Source organism: Hyperolius riggenbachi, chromosome 2 (genome assembly GCF_040937935.1).
Source record: "Hyperolius riggenbachi isolate aHypRig1 chromosome 2, aHypRig1.pri, whole genome shotgun sequence".
Lineage (NCBI taxonomy): Eukaryota > Metazoa > Chordata > Amphibia > Anura > Hyperoliidae > Hyperolius > Hyperolius riggenbachi.
The window spans coordinates 431,113,422-431,136,169 of NC_090647.1; the positions used below are offsets into that span (position 1 = coordinate 431,113,422).

General features: G+C 43.0%; 2 protein-coding genes across 5 annotated transcripts in view; one reads left to right on the forward strand and one right to left on the reverse strand.

Moving 5' to 3' along the window:
- Positions 1 to 16,352, reverse strand: part of LOC137546914 (acetylserotonin O-methyltransferase-like) — a 66,446-nt gene extending 50,094 nt beyond the window's left edge. The window contains exons 1-4 of one of the 3 annotated variants that reach the window (XM_068269944.1): positions 16,252 to 16,352; positions 15,961 to 16,072; positions 8,306 to 8,424; positions 4,573 to 4,747 (exon numbers count right to left, since the gene is read on the reverse strand). In XM_068269944.1, the coding sequence (XP_068126045.1) occupies positions 4,573 to 4,747; positions 8,306 to 8,374 (244 nt within the window). In that variant the 5' untranslated portion in view covers positions 8,375 to 8,424; positions 15,961 to 16,072; positions 16,252 to 16,352. Of the gene's footprint in view, positions 1 to 4,572; positions 4,748 to 8,305; positions 8,425 to 15,960; positions 16,073 to 16,135 lie in introns of those variants that run through there. The other 2 variants (XM_068269945.1, XM_068269946.1) reach the window with 2 other exon arrangements.
- AKAP17A (A-kinase anchoring protein 17A) overlaps positions 1 to 22,748 on the forward strand; it is a 126,835-nt gene that overhangs the window by 93,399 nt on the left and 10,688 nt on the right. The window contains exons 1-2 of one of the 2 annotated variants that reach the window (XM_068269941.1): positions 16,294 to 16,434; positions 19,726 to 20,500. In XM_068269941.1, coding sequence (XP_068126042.1) covers positions 19,739 to 20,500 — 762 coding nt within the window. In that variant the 5' untranslated portion in view covers positions 16,294 to 16,434; positions 19,726 to 19,738. Of the gene's footprint in view, positions 1 to 16,293; positions 16,435 to 19,725; positions 20,501 to 22,748 lie in introns of those variants that run through there. The other variant, XM_068269942.1, reaches the window with a different exon arrangement.

Consider the following 22,748-nt stretch of genomic DNA (forward strand, 5'->3'; position numbering starts at 1 on the left):
GTGATTTCATGGGGGGGGGTTCATGGTGGCATCTGGGAGTCCCCTTTAAAAAGGGGTCCCCCAGATGCCCACCCCCCCTCCCAGGAGAAATGAGTATAGGGGTACTTGTACCCCTTACCCATTTCCTTTAAGAGTTAAAAGTAAATAAACACACAAACACTTAGAAAAAGTATTTTAATTGAACAAAAAACATAACCACGAAAAAAGTCCTTTAATATTCTTAATTAACCATTAATACTTACCTGTCCCTTTAAAAGCCAGTTCCCACGCAATATCCTCGGAAATATACTAATCAGTTACAATGTAACAAAGTTGTTACAATGTAACAACTTTGTTACTTTGTAACTCCGCCGCACCCGACGTCTCTCGCCGCTCACCCGCCGGCCGCCGCATACACTACGCTAAGTCCCCGCCGGCTCCCGCCGTCCACTCCGCCCACACCTGTCACCCATATATATGCTGGCACCCATGGGTGCCAGCATGTATATAGGTGACATGTGGGAGAGGCGGGGAGGGCAGCGAGAGCCGGCGGGACTTAGCGTCCTGCACGGAACACAGAGCTCTGAGCTATATAGCTCAGAGCTCTCTAAAGCATCTTTGTATTTGGGCTCTAAGGAGCCCCATTGGTCCTTAGCAGACCAATGGGGTTCCTTTTGATTTGAAGTATTAATATAAGTATTAATGGTTAATTAAGAATATTAAAGGACCTTTTTCGTGGTTATGTTTTTTGTTCAATTAAAATACTTTTTCGAAGTGTTTGTGTGTTTATTTACTTTTAACTCTTAAAGGAAATGGGTAAGGGGTACAAGTACCCCTATACTCATTTCTCCTGGGAGGGGGGGTGGGCATCTGGGGGACCCCTTTTTAAAGGGGACTCCCAGATGCCACCATGAACTCCCCCCCCCCCCAGGAAATCGCAGCCTCCACCTCCACCGCCCATCGGAGGTGGAGAAGAGCCCCTTGTCCTTGGATTGGACAAGGGCTCGGAGGGGGAGGGGAAAGCTTGGCTGCCCCTCCCCTTCCGAGACCCCCCAATCCATGGACCATGCGGGCTGGTATAGTCAGGGTGCGGAGCCCCACGCGGCCGGTGCTCCGCATTCTGGCTATCCCAGCCTGCATGGGGGACAAGGGGTTAAAGAGGTCTGGGAGGGGGGACCCCACGTCGTTTTTTTTTAATATTTCCCACACTCAGAACGAAGTAAGTAAAACTCTTCCCACTTGGGGGAATCTATGAAAATAAAACACTATTGTTACCTGTGCAAAAAAAACCTTTTCCGCATTTAAAAGACATTTTTGCCCTTGAAACTTAAAAATCGATTTTCTCGAAAACTATAAGGTCTTTTTGAAAAAAAAAATTTCCTCTTATTCCCACTGATCCCCTTAACCACTTCACCACTGAGGGGTTTTACCACCTGACCACCAGAGCAATTTTCACCTTTCAGCGCTCCTTCCATTCATTCGTCTATAACTTTATTATTACTTATCCCAATGAAATGAACTATATCTTGTTTTTTTGCCACCAATTAGGCTTTCTTTAGGTGGGACATTATGCCAAGAATTATTTTATTCTAAATGTGTTTTAATGGGGAAATAGGAAAAAATGTGGGAAAAAATTATTATTTTCCAGTTTTCGGCCATTATAGTTTTTAAATAAAGCATGCTACTGTAATTAAAACCCATGAAATGTATTAACCCATTTGTCCCGGTTATAAAACCATTTAAATTATGTCCCTATCACAATGTTTGGCGATAATATTTTATTTGGAAATAAAGGTGCATTTTTTTCAGTTTTGCATCCATCCCTAATTACAAGCCCGCAGTTTATAAAGTAACAGTGTTATACCCTCTTGACATAAATATTTAAAAAGTTCAGTCCCTAAGGTAACTATTTATGTTTTTTTTTTATTGTATTTTTTTTTTTTTAATTACAAAAAAAAAATAAAAATTGGGGAGTGTGGGAGGTAATGAGTTAATTTATTGTGTAAATGTAATGTTTGTATATGTAAAATGCTTTTAGGGTGTAGTTTACTATATGGCCACAAGATGGCCACAGAGTGTTTGTTTACATGCGACCTGTAAGCGTCCGGAAGGACGCTTACAAGAAGCAGTAGGAGGCTGGGAGACGCACAATGATCTCGCTGTTTCTGAAAGAAGCAGCAGATCATTGCGGGGGCTAGATCAACGAACGGGAATGGCTTTTCCCGTTCATTGATCTCCGGGCGAGTGGGCGGCGGCGTGCACGAGCGGCGGGTGCGCGCGCACGAGCGGCGGGAGCGCGGACAGCGGCGGTAGCGCGGAAGGCACGGATTTCTCCGTCCCTGGTTTTTTAGGAGGGAAAAAAGGGGCGGAGAAATTCGTACCGCTGGGGGTAAAGTGGTTAATATACCCTGGGAATTTGGTGTTCCTAAATTTTAAGCAGGCTTTGCTATTAACCGTTAAAGTCGGCGGGTTTTTAAATGTATATATTTTTCCTTTGAAACTTTAACATCGATTTTCTCAAAAACTATAAGGTCTTTTTGAAAAAAATTTTTTTCCTCTTATTCCTTCTGATCTCCTTAATATATTCTCCAAATTTGAGGCTCTAAGCAATTAAGGGGGCTTTGCTATTAACCCTTAAAGTCGGCATCTACCCAACATTGATCCATGCGTCAACTTTTCCGCTTGGAAGCATGGCCTTACGCATTAATTGCTAGTAGGAAATTACGCGTAAGGCAATAACGTAACAACCTGCATTACGGTATTCTTATGCGTAATTGCGTAAGGGCTATGCGTAATTACAGACATGAACGTAAATAAATGTCTACGCCGTAAGCGTAATTCCGTAATGCGTAATAGCGTAAAATTACGCGTAATGATCCGTAAGCGTCGTTTTTTCCATTACGCCCAGCACTGCCTAGAACATTAAAACATGGTCTGTCCCATGCTTGAAGTTTCTTTTTGCATTCTTTCATAATCGGAGGAAAATTGGCATTGAAGAGACTTGCAGGATCGCTGGTAAGATTAATGCCTATATATTTTGTCCCCTGATTGTTCCACCTAAAATCATTATACTGCTTAATAACAGTTTCTGTTTGCCGAGAGCAGCCTAAGTTCAATATTGTTGTTTTTTCTCTATTTAATTTAAAATTAGAAACCTTACTAAAGCTTTCGAAAAGAGTCTGGCAGCTCAACAAGGATTCAATGGGATTGGTTAATATGAGTAATACAGTAGGTCATTCGCATAAGCCAGTGTTTTGGTTTCTTCTTTCTTAGTTTTAACTTCTCTTATACCCATGTCTTGTTCAATTTCCTGAATTAAATGCTAAGGTTAAACAACCAGGGTGACAAGGGGCATCCTTGCCTAACTCCATTCTTTATTTGAAATAGTTTGGATATAGAGCCATTAACCCTTACCCCTGCACTTTGATTAATATAAAGTCCCGTGATTTTGCCAATATACTTTTTGCCCACACCTAACTTTTGTAATGTTGCATATATAAAGTCTCTAGAGAGACGGTCGAAGGCCTTTTCTGCGTCTATTGCTACCATTGCTGACTCCTCCTCCCTTGTTCTACATAAATGAGTGAGGTCTATTGCAGTATAAATATTATCCTGTGTCTGTTTATTTTTCCTGAAGCCTGCCTGTTGGTTCCCCAGTAACCTTTCTGCCACTGTACTTAATCTATTTGACAGGATTTTTGCATAGATCTTCACATCACCGTTTATAAGGGATATTGGTCTGAAGTGTGAACATTCCAAACCAGAATTTCCCTCTTTAGGAATCAAGCAAAATATCTATAAGAGTGGGAGGCAGTTTACATCCAAACAGCAGCTCTGGGAGGCTATTCTGACATCCTGCACAGAAATTCAAGCAGAAACTTTACAAAAACTCACAAGTTCAATGGATGCAAGAATAGTAAAGCTACTATCAAATAAGGGGTCCTATGTTCATATGTAACGTGACCTGTTGTTTTTAATTAAATTAGCTTTTGATTGCAGTAAATATGACCTCCTAATGCTGCAAATACAACAAATTACCATTTTCAGTTCTTTACAACTTCTAAACGTAATAATTTGGAACAAAGCATTTTAAGTTTTTTATTTGTGAAAAACATACTGTTATCTTTAGGAGGTTTGTTCAGTAACATTCAAATTATTGTAATTATACGCTAATGGTTGATGACTCAAAATTTATGCTGGCTACCACTTGCATCGACTATTTAGGAAAATCAGAGGAAAATATAATTTGCATAATAATTTGCAAGGTGGTGTATTTTGAATGTTGCATCCTACATGATATTTACTGTAACTGTATTTATTAAAACAATATTTTCATAAAATGTACTAAGACCATTATTAAAACAAATATTAAAATCACAATCTTCACAAATCCCACTAAATAGAAAAAAAATACACTTCCACTGAAAGATCAATACAAAACAATACAAACATATTACTTATGTGTTCAAAGGGACACTTTTTTTCTAGTATCCTGCAAAAATAGTTGAGATCTATCTTACATCTGTTATGTAATTCCTCCCCTCCCCCCCCCCCACCCCCTCAAAAAAAAAATAACATCCATGAGAGACTTACGTTCATTGTTTACCATTTCTGCCTTTAAGAGCTTCAGTCCAACACAGGCATTGAGTAACCGCTCTGTGCCATCCACACTGGTACACAAATGAGAAGCAATGGCAGCTGCTGACATAGGCTCACCTATATCATGCAATACATCAAATATTCCCAATTCACATGCTGTAAACATTGTCTGCAAAAATAAGCACATATTTATATTCTTTCTTTTGTGTGTTGAAGCAGTAGAGTGTTGTACCATGTTAGCCCTCAGTAAAAGCAATAATTTTTGAATCAAGATGATACCATTTATTGGCTTAGAGGAAAAGGAGTAAACTTTCTGCCAATACGCCTTCTTCAGACTTGGACCCCAAAGGAATTTATGTGGCAGAAACAGGACAAACTCTACATGAGTGTATGAATCAGCACAGGTTTGCTAATAACAGCAACAAAACAAAACAATAGCAAATGCTGTATACTGATCTGCCAGTGCCCACACATTTTTGCTTATGTGGACACAGTTTAACCCTTTCTGGACCAGCACCCTCTGCCCCCTTAAGGACCAGAGGGTGCTGGTCCAGCAAACCGCCGCTTCCCGAGGAATCGCCGCAAGTTACCGTCGCTCCCGTCGTACACGCTGCTCTGTCCCCGCCGCAGGCTGCTCTCTCTGCCGTCGCTATGGCTCCTGACCCTGTCATTCCATGTAAGCCAATGGGAACGGCTTACATGAATGACAGGGCCAGGAGCCAATGAAATAGAGGCGGCAGGGCAACACATTGCGGCGGGGGCAGAGCGGACCGAGCGACGCGGACGGGCTGGGGCGCACAGTCAATGGGACGTAGAGTTTTCGTCCGGTCAGGACCGCAGCTCCCCCTGCCCGACGTAGATTCGTACTCGCTCGGTCCGCAGGTAGTTAAGCAATGTTCTCGTCGCTGTATTAATGGGTGGTTTCAAATCGCATAAGACTAACAAAAGGGACAAAATATACACATTTGTTCAAAATTGTAGATGAAGGTTTAAACAAGAATTGTAATTTCTTGAGCTGGTATTATGGGTTTTAAAGAGACACTGAAGCAAAAAAAAAGACCAGAGACATAAGTCTAATATTTGTTTCCAGTACAGGAAGAGTTAAAGGGACTCCGAGCAGTGCAAAAACTATGGAAAGATGCATACTATTTTGAAGCTCTCTTTCTCCTCTTTCCAACAATATATAAACTGCCGCCCTACGCCTTTAAGTTTACGCTATTCTCGCTATTGAAATTGCGGCAAACGCGATTTTGATCGTGAAAATAACGAAAACTAAAAGGCATTATGTTTCGTTGGAAAGAGGAGAAAGAGAGCTTCAAAATGGTATGCATCTTTCCATAGTTGCTTGTATTACACAGAGCGACTTTCCCCCAAAGTCGGCAGCTCCATTCAGCTGCTGACTTTGGGGAAAAGTCGTCCTGTGTAATACAAGTAACTATGGAAAGATGCATATTATTTTGAAGATCTCTTTCTCCACTTTCCAACGACACATAAACTGCCACCCTACGCCTTTTAGTTTCCGATATTTTAGCGATCGAAATCGCAGCGGCGGCGTAGGACGCCCGTTTATGTGTCGTTGGAAAGAGGAGAAAGAGAGCTTCAAAATGATATTCATCTTTTCATAGTTACTGCACTGCTCGGAGTCCCTTTAAATGCCTGTATGTTGTGGACTGCAGCATCATCGCCATCTTGTTTTTTAGCGTGCTTATGTTAACATACAGTAACTCTCCCTATCCTGCTAGAGTACAGTCAGTGCAGATTCAGCAGCTTCTGATTAGTTCTATGGGCAAAATGTAATGGAATTTTATAAGGTAACACTTTACACACTGTTACAAATATGATTTCGCTGAATGCTGAACTGCTTTATCTACTTTTTTAATTCAACTTTAAAAATACTTTTGATTACTGACTTCCAAACTATCCTCTCTGGGCATCCAGTGTTTTGCTCTCTCAGGGCTTTCATCTTATCTCAGAATCAGATAGGATCTTCAGAGTTTAATACTCACACTCCTGCACCACCTCCTTCTCACGCCCCCTCTCTCTTGGAGTAATCCAAGGTTCGGTCCTCAGACCCCTTCCCTTCTCTATCTATACCTATGGTTTTGGGCAACGTATCAATTTCTTTTGATTTTCAGTATTACTTATATGCTGACAACATCCAAACCTATCTTTAAGCTCCTGATTCCGCTATGTTAAAGTGCACCTGAGATGGGGACTTATATATAAAATATACATACTTGGAGCTTCCTCCAGCCCCCTCTAGGCATATTGCTCCCACGCCTTCCTCCTTTGCCTGGGTAAGTCATCCAGTCAGGGCCAGCGCACCTCCCTGTCTTGCTACTGTCACCGGGAGCGTTCTGCACCTATGCAGTGGTACTGTGCAGCCACTGAATGCTCCCAGCGACGGGAGCAAGACAGGGAGGTGCGTGTGGCCGGAACGGTGCATGCACAGTTGACCCTGGACTGGAGCACTTTTCGGGGCCAATTTCAGAAGAATGAGGAGGCGGAGGAGGACAGCATGGGAGCGATATGCCTGAAGGGGGCTGGAGGAAGTCCCAGGTATGTATATTTTATATATAAGTCCCCATCTCAGGGTCACTTTAACAACTCATGCCCCGACTGCCTCAAACATCTCTCATTCCTTGTGTTTTAATTTAAGGAGAAACTCCAACCTCGAATTGAACTTTATCTCAATCAGTAGCTGATACCCCCTTTTACATGAGAAATATAATGATTTTCACAAACAGACCATCAGGGAGCGCTGTATGACTGATTTTGTGCTGAAACCCCTCCCACAAGAAGCTCTGAGTACCGCGGTACTCTGGGCAAACTGTCACAATGTAACAATGTTCACAGACAGGAATTAGCTGTTTACAGCTGTCTGTAACAGCCAAAACAGCTAGGAGCAGCTACATAACCTGCCCACAGTAACAATGTCACCATGTAATACATGTCAGAATGTGAATCTGGGAGAGGAAAGATTTTACAATGAGCAAACACTGACTAAATCATTTATCCATAATTATGGTAAAAAATGAAGCACTTTTTTTTACTACATTATTTTCACTGGAGTTCCTCTTTAAAGACTTTTATAATTTACTACATTTGCTTTATTTAATGGCCAAAATACTTTGACCACCACAAACAAATCTCTAACTCTGGGGCATTTTCTATAATAAAAAAAATGAACATCCATAATGTTATGCACTCTTACTTGTTCTGGGTTCTTATTATATAGCTTTAAAATGTGCGTGAAAAGCAGATCATATTTCATAAAGATATATCTATCTATATAACTGTATTGTAATGTACTGTTAAAGAGATTAATAGTGTTCTTACAGTACATTAAAAGGCAACTGAGTTATTTATTCCACTTTATACAGTTGGATACCACTAACTGGATAGGAAAATTTGAATAACATTAAATGAACTCAATCATTAAAAATAGATTACAGTACTTTAAATTATTCTTCATTCTTTCATTTCAATTACATAGATATAATACAGTAAAATATATCCATGTGCGGCTAGCTATGCAATATAAGCCGTGTTCGATTTGCAAAAAGTCTACATAAAAAATATTAAGAGGTTGAATCATCTTAAAATGTATACTGTACAAGCAGTTCTACAATAAGTAATATTGTGCACATGCATGCAACAGGAGATAACAGCATGAACTGTAAAGAAAAGCTGTCTCATAATAAATATATATCATAAATAGACTTACTTTTGAGACTAAAAATCCTTCATTATAGTGTAAGAGTTGCTTTGGATAGTCCAGCTCTGAGGAACTCATGTTGGTGTGATGATCAATGGATCAGTCAGCCCTTCTAAGCTGCTTTTTACCTAAAGATATATTACAATGGAGACCTAAGCCAGGATTAGATAGTTGTTTCCTCACCTGACCTAATTTTTTTTTGTACAAGTACTCGTATGATGCATTTCAACAGTGTACATGATTACTTCAGAGGGTTCATATGAAATACCACATTTGTTTAAAATAAACTCACAGCAAGGAATCACAATGACTTTAAAATGATTTTCAAATAAATATAAATGAATGTTCAGGATAATAGATATCCAGTTTTAAAAGATGTTTTGATATTTTAAGAGATTTGCCATACAGTCAATGGAAACAAATGTGATGGATCGCTAAAGCCATGAAATGTTATATTTCCTAGATTATTATGGAACAGATAATCATTAAAGAGGAACTTCGGCCTAAACAAACATACTGTCATTAAGTTACATTAGTTACGTTAATTAAAATAGATAGGTAATATAATCTCTTACCCACCCTGTTTTAAAAGAACAGGCAAATGTTTGATTTCATGAGGGCAGCCACCTTTTTGGTTGAAATGAGGTGACAGGGAGCATGAGACACAGTTCCAACTGTCCTGTGTGCTGATCACCCCTCCCAGTTGCTAGGCAATGTGAATAACAACATAGAAAATCCCATCATGCTTTGCACAGCATCAGGGAAAAAAGCCAGGGCAGTTTTCTTTGATGGGTGGAGCTTAGCTAAAAATGCAGCTAAAAATGATGCTTTGGTAAAAAAACCAAAGTTCTGATGCTGTGAAACTGTTAAAGAAACACCAAGCCTTTTCAGTTCTGCTGAGTAGATTTTTAGTCTGGAGGTTCACTTTAAGTGGTCTGTTTATTACCAGTTCTCTACTAGGCAGGTAGATGTGTTTTTTGTTATAGATTTTTTTTTCTTGTGATCCTGGTATTTTGTTTTTACTTTTACCATTTGTGTAAAAAGGCGAGGGGTAAAAAACTGTCCCTTTACCTATTTGCCAGTACAGGGAAGAATATTTGGTCACCCCACTATTATGGAGGTCACCAGATAGAACCATAATACCTGGGGTGCTGCTTGGCCCAGGCAAACCAAGCAGCAGCTTGGGGCCTTACTCATAGCTGGGGCCTCCCATGCTGCCAGGTCTGCCCTGTTTGTGACTAGTATGGCCCCCGCTGCCACACCATCACTCACACACAGACCCCAAAACAACAACGTGAACAGAGGTAAGGGCGGCACAGTGACAGAATACACTTCAGATGCTGTACTGAGGTAATTGCTCATTTCCTGCATTTCAGGTGTGCTGCAGAATCTCTTTGTTCTGCTCTCTTCCCGTCGCCTCTGACCTCGGGTTTGTCAGCATTGGGAATGGGGAGGTAGCAGAAAGCGACATACTCCCACACTAACACCAATGCCCTATGTGGGGGGAGGAGAACCTTTGACTATCTATTATTATGGGAGAAGGGGCCTCTCACTGGGATGAGCCACAAATTATGTGCCGCTTGGGGCCACAAAAACCTTAGCAGCAATCCTGCATAATAGCCCCATACTATTACTCTTAGGCATGGGCGTTGCTAGCCCCAAAGATCAGTGGCACATGCCCCTTGGGGTGCCCCGGATGTCCCCCAGGCAGTGTAGAGGCACCACAGCACCCAGCATGGCAACACACAGTACCCAGCATTCCCCACGGAGGCATCAGAGCACCCAGCATGGCATGACACAGCACCCAGCATAGCACAACAGCACCCAGCATGGCATTACAGCACCCAGTGTGCCCCATAAAGGCACCATAGCACCCAGCATGGCATAACAGCACACAGCAATGGGGGTATGCTGGGTGATATGGTTCCTCTATGTGGGCATGTGATGCTATGCCAGGTGATGTGATGCCTTTATGGGGACATGCAGGGCGCTATGGTTGTTGTATGGGGTCAGGCTTGGAGTTGAGGTGCCTCAATGGGAGGTCTGTGGGAGCATGGGAGGCGGTCCACTAGAAGGTCAGGGAATGATATGGGGAACTGGCAGGAGACTAGCACACAGCCTATTTATGTGATATGCTGCATTTTTTATTATTAAGAGATGGGGGCTCCAGCCAACATTTTGCTGAGCTGACCTACTTAGACCGCTGTTAAGTTCATGTAATTTTAGCTCCACCCATGACCACACCCACATTCCATTGTATGGCCACACTGATTTTTCATCTGGAGTGCCCAAAAGTACCCCGGATCTCTTAGTATCCTAGCAACGCTCCTGCTCTTAGGTTCTTCTTCAGGAGCACAGAAGTGGGTAAAGAGTCTTTTAACGCAAAACACTGGGGTGCTTTGCAAAGATGGCCTGGGGATTAGCGCCCCCCCCCCCCCACACACACACACACACTAGGCTGACCATGCGTCCTCTTTTGCCCGGACAGGTCCACTTTTTCAGACCTGTCCGGGCTGTCCCACCGGATTTCTGAAATGTCCGGTGAAGTAAAGAGAGCCAAAGACACTTGCAGAGATCCATTGGGCTGAGATGAGCCGAACACTGCGAGCCAGCGACAGAAGAACCGCTTGCAGAGATCCACTGAGGCTGAGATGAGCCGAATACTGCAAGCCCAAGCAGCAGAAGAACCGCTTGCAGAGAATCTCTGCAAACAATTCTTCTGCCTTGGGCTCGCAGTATTCGACTCATCTCAGCCTCAGTGGATCTCTGCAAGCTGTTCTTCTGCAGCTTGGGCTGGGCTGCAGGAGAAGTGAGCTAGGAAGTGCCGACAGCTAGGGGAGGAGGCGGAAACAAGCCAGTGGCAATAACACACAGGCTGTGTGTGAAAGCAAGTCATCGGAATGCCGGGGATAAGATAAGGAAGCCTCAGATGGGAGGGGGAGAAGAAATGTGGACAGCCTGACACAGGACAGAGAGAGGAGGCTGAGATTGGAGGGGGAGAGGTGAGCTGACAATAGAGGGAGAAGCAGAGTGCAGCCTCAGCCACTACTAGTGTTCTGCATGCTGTGCACTGTGTAGAAAACTCCAAGCCCTTGCCAGCCACAGTACTTCAACACAAGCTGGACACTTGTTAGACACCCTGTATACATGCTTGTTATATGCTATTCAACCTGTAATATCTTAAAAAAAAAAAGTCCTCTTGTCTCCTGTTGCAGCCAAGTTTTATTCTCGCAAGTCGATGTCCCTGGCCATGCGCATCTACGTTCGTGTTCCCTTCGCCATGAGTGTCCTGCGCGGGTGCAGTGCAAGGTTTTCTCGTACTGTGCAGGATGCTCTTGGTGATGGGAGTGTGAATGAGGACGTTTGTGTGGCCAGGGGCAGTGGACGTTGACTTGCAAGTCCGCAAGAACAAAACTTAGCTGCGGCGGGGGACTGGTGGATCGTTCAGAGACGGCGTGTGCCCACGGAGGCTGCAGGGGGCTGGCAGAAGCTCCAAGTAAGTGAAACTTTTTTTAAAGACATTACAGGTTTCCTTTAAAGGAATTCTGAGATGTTTAATAGTTTTCTTTTCATACTTGGGGCTTCCACCAGCTCCATGAGGTGCGTGGACTCCCTTGCCTTCTTCTCCAGCCACTCTGTTATCTTATTATCCCCTCCAATGATCTGTCCAGTCGCACTCTTTGCGTTGGTGACTTGGTCAGAGGAGAACAAGGGAGGTATATTTAGGCAGCCGCACGCAGCATGGGGGAAAGAGCATTTTGTGGGGAAATGTGCTGCCAATCTCATTGCATTTGTGGAGAAATGTGCTGCCAATCTCATTGCATTTGTGGGGAAATGTGCTGCCAATCTCATTGCATTTGTGGGGAAATGTGCTGCCAATCTCATAGCATTTGTGGGGAAATGTGCTGCCAATCTCATTGCATTTGTGGGGAAATGTGCTGCCAATCTCATAGCATTTGTGGGGAAATGTGCTGCCAATCTCATTGCATTTGTGGGGAAATGTGCTGCCAATAAGATTGCATTTGTGGGGAAATGTGCTGCCAATAAGATTGCATTTGTGGGGAAATGTGCTGCCAATTAGATTGCATTAGTGGGGAAATCTGCTGCCAATAAGATTGCATTAGTGGGGAAATCTGCTGCCAATCTTATTGCATTTGTGGGGAAATATGCTGCCAATCTCATTGCATTTTGTGGGGAAATATTCTGCGAATCTGATTGCATTTTGTGGTCGGCCGGCCTCCGCCATGTGGTCTGGAAAAAAAAAACGACCCTCCATGCCTGCGAAGTTGGACAGCACACTGCTAAGGTCTTGTATATTTGGCCCCACCCATGACCACGCCCACATGCTGTTGTGATCGTCCTCTTTTTTGGAAATCAAAATATGGTCACCCTAACACACACACACCTGTAAGGTCTATAGTCCCAAGCCAAACTGGTTGCTGTTAGACTGGTAATGAGATTTATGTGACTGTCTCTTCCTGGCCACCCAACATTCAGAAGTACTAAACTGTTTCAATAGGCTATTTAGGGAGAGTCTGTTAAATTGGGTGCTTGGTGTTATTATATAGCTGAGATACTGCAATAGGGATAGGTTAGTATTTGTGTTATGCTGGGCATACATGGAGTTTATTTCCCTTATCAATCAAGCCGCTGATGGCTCGATTAATAATATCCGACAGGTCCGATGACCTGCCGTATAGATTCCCCGCTCGATCGACGATACCGCAACAGGAACTGTCCCCGAAAATTCAATAGAATTTGGGGTGAATGGATTAAATTGTTTTCCTCTGAATTCACTCAGTGATTTGTAATAATGGCTGCCGGTGACTCTTGTAATCTTCTTTCCTCCTCGACACGGATGGTTCTTTTCCCTGGTCGGACCCCCTCCTGCCCCCACCCCACCACTTCTCTTTTTCTGCTCTTTATACATCTTAAGTTCTTATCTCAGGTTAACTGGTTGACTCTGCTCTGCGGGTTGCTGCGCATTACCCATGCACCTGGCTGTCTCATTGAAGGATTGGTAGGATTTTGCAAGTTTTGACCAGTCATCCGAGTGATGCACTTGTTACTGTTATTTATGATTGACTGTTTATCTGTTAATTTACACTGACTTTGTGTTCATTAGTGTTCAAATAATGACTATGCAGCTGATGTGTGTCACTTGACACACTATATATGTCACTTAATGTACATGATAGCTTTATAAATTATTTATCAACCCAGTTTTTGGGTCCCAATATGTTATGTTGCTTATACTGTTGACTTCATGTACTACTGTTTACTGGTGTATTGTTCACCTTTCATTATGTGTAATCCTGATGTGCTGCGTTAGTAAACTTGTATTGTTTAAAAAAATGAAGGTGATTGCCATGAGAGGAGGGGTTGGTATTAGACATGAAAGCATTTAAGCAGGGGTTTGCTATGGTTTCATGACAGGCAGGTTTTTTGTGCTGCACCCGGTAGAATATTGATAATATAAAGTACTTATATTTTACCTATCTGTAATACCTGGCATAAAATTTAACATGTAGCTACATTAAAAGCATGCTTTTAAGGGAATGGGAAGGCAGGCTAAAAAAATTAAAAATCTAATATGATGTTTATTTGACCTTGCAGGGATTTATAAGTATTTTCATAAACAAAATCCATGATTAAAAAGCTGCATTGCCGTCTACTGGATGGTCATCACTACAGCACTATGAAGCATAAAGCTCCGCAGTGATAACTGAGAATGGATTTGTAAATTTTGAATGTGGCATCATGATTAATGTGTGGCACCCTTTTCTTCTTAAATACACTATAGAGTCATTCTCTCCAAAATGGTCATTTAATTCAGCTTTCATAAATCAGCCCACAGTGTACATCACACTTTTATACAGTAGTACGCTATTTTCATTTTTAAACCCTTTTACCAAATTAATAGAAGAGATCTAACTCAAATAAATATTTGATGATTACACCCTTTTCCCATACAAAAATAAAAGTAGTTTCCCAAGGGGCTGTATGCCCCTTATGCCCCTTTGAGAAATGGAGACCATGGTCTGAGAAATGGCTCCAAAAAGTATTTTTATGTTGTGAAAAAATTATGATATGTGATTAAAGTTTTTTAAAAGAAGGTATCTACACCACATGCAGTTACAAAAAAGGAAAGTGCAATTATATGATAATATAATAAATTAATGTGACATTAACAATAGTAGCAAGGAGGTAATAAAAATGCTGATGCGCAGGGTTACAAACACTGGCATTCAGCTGCATTACGTTACATCTGAAAGATAATTGTGTCTGTTTTGCACTACATGAAATTTGCTGCATTTTGCGATTCATTTCTGATTACATGCAAACCGCGCCGCAGGAAGCACGGCTTGCGGCATGGGCAAGGTGGTGGTAAGGGGGTTCGCAGCTTAGCCCTAGCGCCCGTGTTAAACGGGCAGGCTTATGCCTAGTGTTTACACATTAACTACGGTGACCATATGTCCCGCTTTACCCGAGACGTGTCCCGCCTTCGGGGTCCGCTGTGCCAGGCTGCATGAGGTCCCGGGAAACGTCCCGCTTTTAGCCGCGGGACATCCCGGCCTCAGGACTCTGGCCACTGTACTATTGAATAAACTGGCCGCAGCGTCTAGTAGACACTGCGCCAGTTCATGGTCTGCAGCCCCGCTCCAACCTGCATAGTCTCCGGCAGGCAGAGCAGGGCTACAGGAAGATGGCTGCCAAAGCCCTGTACTGGAGACTATTTGTGTCTCCAGTACAGGGCTTCGGGCGCCATCTTCCCGTAGCCCTGCTATTGCATTCCAGCATGGGAGATTGGAGGAGCAAGATCCCTGGGGGAGCTGCACGCCAGAGGCCGGCCGGGAGAGAAGACTTCTGTCAGGTAAGTACATTTTTTTCCCAGGTGAAATGCTGCCCAAATTGCGTTATTTTCTGCTAAAATGTTGCCCCCATTGAATTTATTTTGTGCTGTCATGTTGCCCATTGCGTTTATTTTGTGCTGAAATGTTGCCCACATTGCGTTTATTTTGTGCTGAAAAGTTGCCCACATTGCGTTTATTTTGTGCTGAAATGTTGCCCACATTGCGTTTATTTTGTGCTGACATGTTGCCCACATTGCGTTTATTTTGTGCTGACATGTTGCCCACATTGCGTTTATTTTGTGCTGAAATGTTGCCTACATTGCATTTATTTTGTGCTAAAATGTTGCCCACATTGCGTTTATTTTGTGCTGACATGTTGCCCACATTGCGTTTATTTTGTGCTGACATGTTGCCCACATTGAGTTTATTTTGTGCTGAAATGTTGCCCACATTGCGTTTATTTTGTGCTGACATGTTACCCACATTGTGTTTATTTTCTGGTGTCTGGGGTAACTGTTGCTGCATTTATTATTTAATGGTCATAGTTGGCTATGTTTGCTGCTTTGCGGTTACGGTATACTGTTAAATAGCATCACACAGTTTCTGCACACCCATGATGCGAATCCTCATTTGACCACATCACGGCGTAAACACTGCTTTCTTATGCCTCGCTGTTACATCATTACGTTAGCTCCGCCCATACAATGTCATGGCCACGCCCATGTTTCACGCTCCGCAGATAGTTGACAGCTCAATTACACTGGCTCATTACTTTCTGAAAAGGAAGAATTAGGCTGTATATATACACACAGGGTGGACACAGTTTGGATTTATCAGTTTTCCTTCTCTCCTGTGCAAGAGTTCAGGTCCACTTTTAAAGTGTCCCTCTTTGTTTCCTCAAAAGGTTGGGTGGTATAGCTCACTGCAAACAAAAATAAAAACATAACAAATTATTTTTGTCATTTAACTGCAAAAAGACAACTACCACACAGTTTATGCTTCTCAAAGCTTGCAGCCATTGGCGTAATGACATTTGTAGTTTAATTCATAGCATTAATATCTTTGCCCATAAACACTATGGCGCCTTGCACTTCAAAATACCACAGGGTGTTCTGCCTGAGTGCCTGTAGAAGGCAGCGACTGTCACCATGGAAACCTCCTCAATTCCTAAACCGGAAGTATTCCCCCGGCATCAGTGCTCCTCCTTCTCCCACAGTGCAGAGCGGCTCTTCGTCCTTCCTGCCGGATGAATTGATGGTGGTATATAGCGGGCTGACAGCAAAGGTAGGTCGTGTATGCACGGGGGTTCCGAGATGTTGCTGGGGTGGCATGCCGGTCGCCCGCCACACTGAGCAACCCGTGCGCATACGGGGATGGGGGCCGGGAAATAAGGGAAAAACAGATCCAGTTAGCAAAGTGATGCTCCATCTCCTTATTTATAATGTTATGCTGAACATCATCATCTGTTATGCAGAATCCTGAAAAGTGATTATTAGTGTTATTGTTATATCTGTGCATTTGTATATTTCTAACAGTATAGCAGTGCTTTTTTTTAATAGCTTGTGTGAGTCAGTCTTCCAGGCAGGGTTCACACTTATTCAAAATTGTGTGCATATTTGTGAAAATATGTTCAGTGCACATATAGCTGAAGTCAATGGTGAATCTTACTTCTGTTTAAAAATTGCAATCTTTCTGCGCCAGTCAACTTTCGGGGACCCAGCAGGAAACCTAATAGGGAAATTCAGCTAATGTGATTGCGTGGACAGCACCCTCTCAAACGTCTAGGTTTCCAATAGGTTGTAGTTAATTAAGCCCACACTATTTCACCAATCACAAAGCTTTGTGCTGTAAGAAGGTGTTGTGATTGGAGAACTGTTTTCTATGAGATTTCCTGCTGGGTCCCTTAAAGTAGACTAGCTTCCATGTTTCCACGTAAAGTTGCACATTGAACGCAAATTCTCATTAGAAACCCTGAAAATACACACACGAAAAATGCATACAAATGCAAAAAAAAATTATAATAAAGCATGTGAAAAAACATTCTGTTTTCCATACTGATAAGTGTGAACTCTGCATCAGTGGAGGTCATGCTCTAAACCCAGAGATAATGTGCTTGGGGTGACCCACTAGTCCTACTTGCCCTGAAGATTAGTAGGTACATCCCCAGCGTTGTACCTTTATTAGCAAGAGTAGACGTAGGCACTGTGTCGCCTGTCTCACCACTGTATCCCAAGAGCTCAATAATTATACAAAACTACATCAATTACAGTGCTGCCTGGATGACATCTTAATCTTCCAAATGGCATTCATCAAAAGACATGCCTCCATCCTCTGACTGGACGACTGTGGAAAGGGGCGTGCAGGGGTACATGCCTGTAGCAGACAGATGTTGGATCCTCTGCAGAGGAGTAGGGTGCCAAGACGTTAGGGATGTGCCTACTATTCTGTAGGGGAATGCAGACTATTGGATCACCTCAAGCATGCTAGCTACCTAATCTACCCAGTGACCTGTGGCTAGGGAACCATGGACCCCAGTCAGAAATCTACACTGCGCCCCCATTTGGCAAGGTATATGTTACATATAAACAACTGCATGGTATGACCATGATGTATATCCACACCATGAGGAAGGCCAACAGTTGAGGATGGCATCAGACCAACAGATATGTGGAACGGACCCATACTTTCCTGTTGCCCTGTTCATATGTGTCCGGGTTTGTCTCTTGGTTTCCCACAATAAGGCCAGAAACCCTCTAGGAGCGATTTATTTTCTGAGCGCTTTGTGATTTGAAAACTCTTGCTAATGTAATGCTATGGGTGTGATCCCACTTGAGCGATGTGATTTTAAAAAAATCCCCCATAGCATTGCATTAGCAAGAGCTTTTGCAAATTACTAGCGATTGTAAATCGCTCCTAGTGGGTTTCTGGCCTAAGGGATGAGCTTATGAATTAAGAACACCATACTGAATGTGTGGGAACTGAATCCGAAATATACATATAATGTACACGTGCCTGTTTTAACTCTTCAATGGATGGCGTCAAGTGGTTAAAGGACCACTATCGCAATGAATTGCAAAATGTAGAATACATGTGTGCACATACTTATAAAGAAGTACATTTCTTCCGGAGTAAAATGCACCATAAATTACCTTTCTCTTAAATTGCTGTTACTTATAGTAGGCAGCAAAAAACTGAAGGTTTGGGATTCGTCCATCTCCACATGGGGGATTCTCAGTAGCTTCTTTACTCTTTACAAAAAACAATAACTGGCAAGGATCTGTACAAAGATGTTGGCCAGCCTCCCTACTCGCATGCACACTGTTTTGGCAATTGGGACTGTCGTTCAGTAACTGCTTGTAAAAATAAATAAAACCCTGAGAATACCCTGGCCCTGAGGGAACGGATAAGTCCAAAACCAGCCTACTGTAAGTGGCAAGAATACAGTAGAAAAGTCATTTTGTAGTGCTTTTTATTCAGGGAGAAATGTACTTCATATAAGTATGTGTATACATGTATTTTAAATTTTATTATTTTTCACAATCGTGGTACTAAAACTTTTTCAGACAGAAAAATAGTAATACAGCCTTGTTATTTGTGTGATTGGCACTGTACATCCACATGTCTATCTCATCGGGTCACATGTCACCTCAAGTACACCTTAAAGCAGGGTTCTCAAACTCAATTTACCTGAGGGCCGCAGGAGGCAAAGTCAGGATGAGGCTGGGCCGCATAAGGAATTTCACAATCGCGGCGCATTGCCGCCTCTGCCCGCCCCTCTCACTCTTCCTTCACAGAGAGGGGCGGGGAGAGGTGGCGATTCGTGCGGCGGTTGACGTCAGGAGGGGCAGAGCTGAAGCTGAAAGCTCTGCCCCTTCCAGAAAATGCCGGCGGACTGCCCCCCGGGCGATTTGGGGGCTCTGCAGCCCTCATTTAGCGGCGGGAATGCGGCGGATTACCTGGGAGCACTGAAGCGAACTATAAGGAAGTTTTTGCCAGCGAGGGCCACAAAATATTGTATCGAGGGCCGCAAATGGGCCGCGAGTTTGAGACCCCAGCCTTAAAGGATACGTCCAGGGGGTTAAAAAACAGATCTACTTACCAGGGGCTTCCTCCAACCCCAACTTATGTGTCCCTCTCTGCAGCTCCGCTCTGAGCCGGTGGCCGGAGTCCTCTCCGTTGCAGCAGCCGACCTGGAAAGGTCAGCAGCCTCCTACATGAATGCATGGTTGCACCCTCGCAGCTGGAAGCATTCGGAGCAGATGCAGTACTATGCCTGCACAGAAGGATCCCAGCTACGTTAGCACGATTGATTGCGGCTGCCGACTTCGTCAGGTTGGCTGCTGCAATGGAGGGGACCTCGGGTCACCAGATGGGAGCGGAGTTGTGGCTAGGGACACATAAGCTGCCAGGGGCTGGAGAAAGCCCTAATAAGTAGATTTGCTTTTTTTAAACCCTCCAGATGTATCCTTCTCTAGCCAACATGTACCACATTGTTAGCATTAGTCTAGCCATTCTACAGTGTATGGTGTAGAATGTTATATTCACTTGTTAAAGCTAAATCTTATCATTTAACAGGAAAGTGAAAGGTATGGCTGCGGCTACCATAGTCCATGACACCTCTGAAGCTGTAGAGCTATGCGCATCATACGGTCTGTACCTCAAACCCATCTCCAAGATGATCATCAGAGTGGCACTCCCTCAGCTGAAACAACCTGGAAAGTCCATCTCTAACTGGGAAGTAATGGAACGTCTTAAAGGCATGGTGAATAACCACCAGTTTTCCACTTTACGGATCTCCAAAAGCACCATGGACTTTATCCGATTTGAAGGAGAAGTAGAGAACAAGAGTTTGGTGAAGGCTTTTATAAGTGCACTAGATGGCAAGAGTATAAAACTGAGTGGTTTCTCTGATATTCTAAAAGTTAGAACTGCAGAATATAAAATAGATTTTCCCACTAGACATGATTGGGATTCTTTCTTCCGCGATGCTGAAGACATGGATGAAAATCTGCCAGGAGAAAGACCGGACACTATTCATTTGGAAGGCCTTCCTTGCAAGTGGTTCGCTGTCAAAGACTCCGGTTTTGAAAAACCAAGCGAGGAAGTTCTGAAAAAGGTCTATAGCATCTTTGGTGAAATCAGGAATGTAGACATCCCCATGCTTGACCCTTACAGAGAAGAAATGACTGGCAGGAACTTCCATACATTCAGTTTTGGGGGGCACTTGAACTTTGAAGCATATATACAGTATAAAGAGTATGTTGGTTTTGCCAAGGCCATGAATGCTTTGCGTGGAATGAAGCTGATGTACAAAGGTGAAGATGGTAAAGCTGTTGCATGCAACATAAAGGTGAGTATTTTATGTAGCCTAGCTTTGGTTTACATTGATATACTTTAATCCATGCATTGATTGTTTCCTTACAGCCTACTCCCAACTTTAACAAGTGCATCCATTAATAAAGTAATGTTTCACTATGCTGTATTGTATTGTTTAAACTGTTTTTAGAAGTTCCATAAAATAGTATTTTGTTATGCAGTGTATCTGCTGCAAACTTTTTGTCAGTCCAGTGTTTGGTAGGAATGTTGATGAGAATCCCAGGCTTCTGTTTGCTGGCAGGTCTGCTACTTGATGGACCATACTGTGCTTGCCGGGAGGTTGACCCACTCTGATAGTATGGAAAGGAACAAGAAAGAAAGAGCGCTCTCAGCATGTTTACTGAACAGTGAATGTCCCTATCCAGGACAGGTCTCGCCTTCTTAGTTGTGGCTGTGAGGAAAACAGTCTGTAGTAGCATGCGTCCAACTTGAATATCTAGGGACTGGGCTCACTGTCTGTGGTAGATGATCCTCCCTCAGTATAGCCTCCCAGTAGTTTACTGGTGACAGAGGGGGAGATTTATCAACGCATTACCCCAATATTTTTTTCTTCTTAATCTGTTCTAACCAGCAGGGAGAACAGTTCTGCATGATAAGAACCTTCTTAAATCCTATGTAATAGTGGCAATTTAGCGTGGATTTCTAGAGCAGCACTACAGTTAAGAAAAGTGCAAATCCATCCCTAAAGTGGCGCAGATTAAGACGTGCTTGATAGCAGTTCTACAGATGTAGAATTGCAGGCTAGACATGATTGAAGAGTTCAGGCTAGACATGATTTGTGTGGTGCTCCTTCCCCCTGCTGAAATCCTCCTCAGAGACTGTTGCTATCAATACAGCAGGTGTTGGTTACCTCAGCAACAGCAATTCCCCTCATACACTGCACTGTCTGAGAGACGACTCCTAGTGGCTAGCACCTCCTATTTTACAACAGTTTTAGAAGAAATCTGCACTATTTAGTGATTTCTTAGGCTGTCTGAGACATTTCTGCACGGATTTCTAAAAACCTACTAATATTTTGTCTTAGACACTCTTGATAAATGTCCTCCAGATGGTCAGCAAGTTAGGAAAGGCGGCATGCACCGCACCGAGGCTGCCAGCTCTCATAGAGGAGAGGCGTAGCCGCGCGCATCAAACTGCTGTGCAACAGTGCTGCTCACACCACTTGGTTGCTAGGTGGCTGACGCTAAGAAGATTTGCGCAGGAGCATAGGTAAAGGTAATGTATGTTCTGTTATATAAGTAGACAACACGTTTCATGGAGGTACTCCCTTCGGTTCTTCAAGGTGGAAAGAAACGCTCAGGTAGAACTCTTCAGATACCAGTGGAGAGGGATGTGGTGTCCCAGCAGAGTAAACTCTAGCATGCTGCTTATTAGAGATGGTCAAACAGATGCTCATAATTTCAAGTTGATACAAATTGTATGTTAATATTATGCAAATGTATGCAGCCTTTGTAATGAGTCATTAAAAATGATCAGATACTAAGCTGGTCCAGTTCCAAGCTGTATAAGTTTGCATGTAATTAACATAACATTAGCACCAACTCGAAATGAAATTTTGGTATCTCATTGACCTTCTTTACACACATTACTCCGTAACAGTGTTGATTGGAAGGGTTGGGGAGTTCCTTTGAAAGAGGCACTTTGGCAGTCTTTTTTCTTTTCAGTTGGCAGAAAGCTTTCTGATATACATGGGGTCAGATATCAGTAAATGTAGGAGAATGGGATGTAATGTAAATATGGAGTACTGTACAGCCTGTAGTTCTGCATGCTTTTTTTCTAGATGATTGCTGGGAATTTCCAATCGTTGAAAGCACAAAGAACTAGTTTTCTGCTATAAGATACCAAGCATGCATAGCGTTGCCATTTGTTTCTGGAGAGATAGTTTCAAGAATCCTTTCAAGGTTTTATAATGGCCGACATGAATAACCATTAGAATTCCCTTTAAAGGGGAACTGAAGAGAGAGAGGTATATGGAGGCTGTCATGTTTATTTCCTTTTAATCAATACCAGTTGCCTGGCAGCCCTGCTGGTCTATTTCTCTGCAGTAGTATCTGAATAAAACCAGAAACAAGCATGCAGCTAGTCTTGTCAGATCTGACTTTAAAGTCTGAAACACCTGATCTGCTGTATGCTTGTCAGGGGCTATGGCTAATAGTATTAGAGGCAGAGGATCAGCAGGGCTGCCAGGCAACTGGTATTGCTTAAAAGGAAATAAACATGAC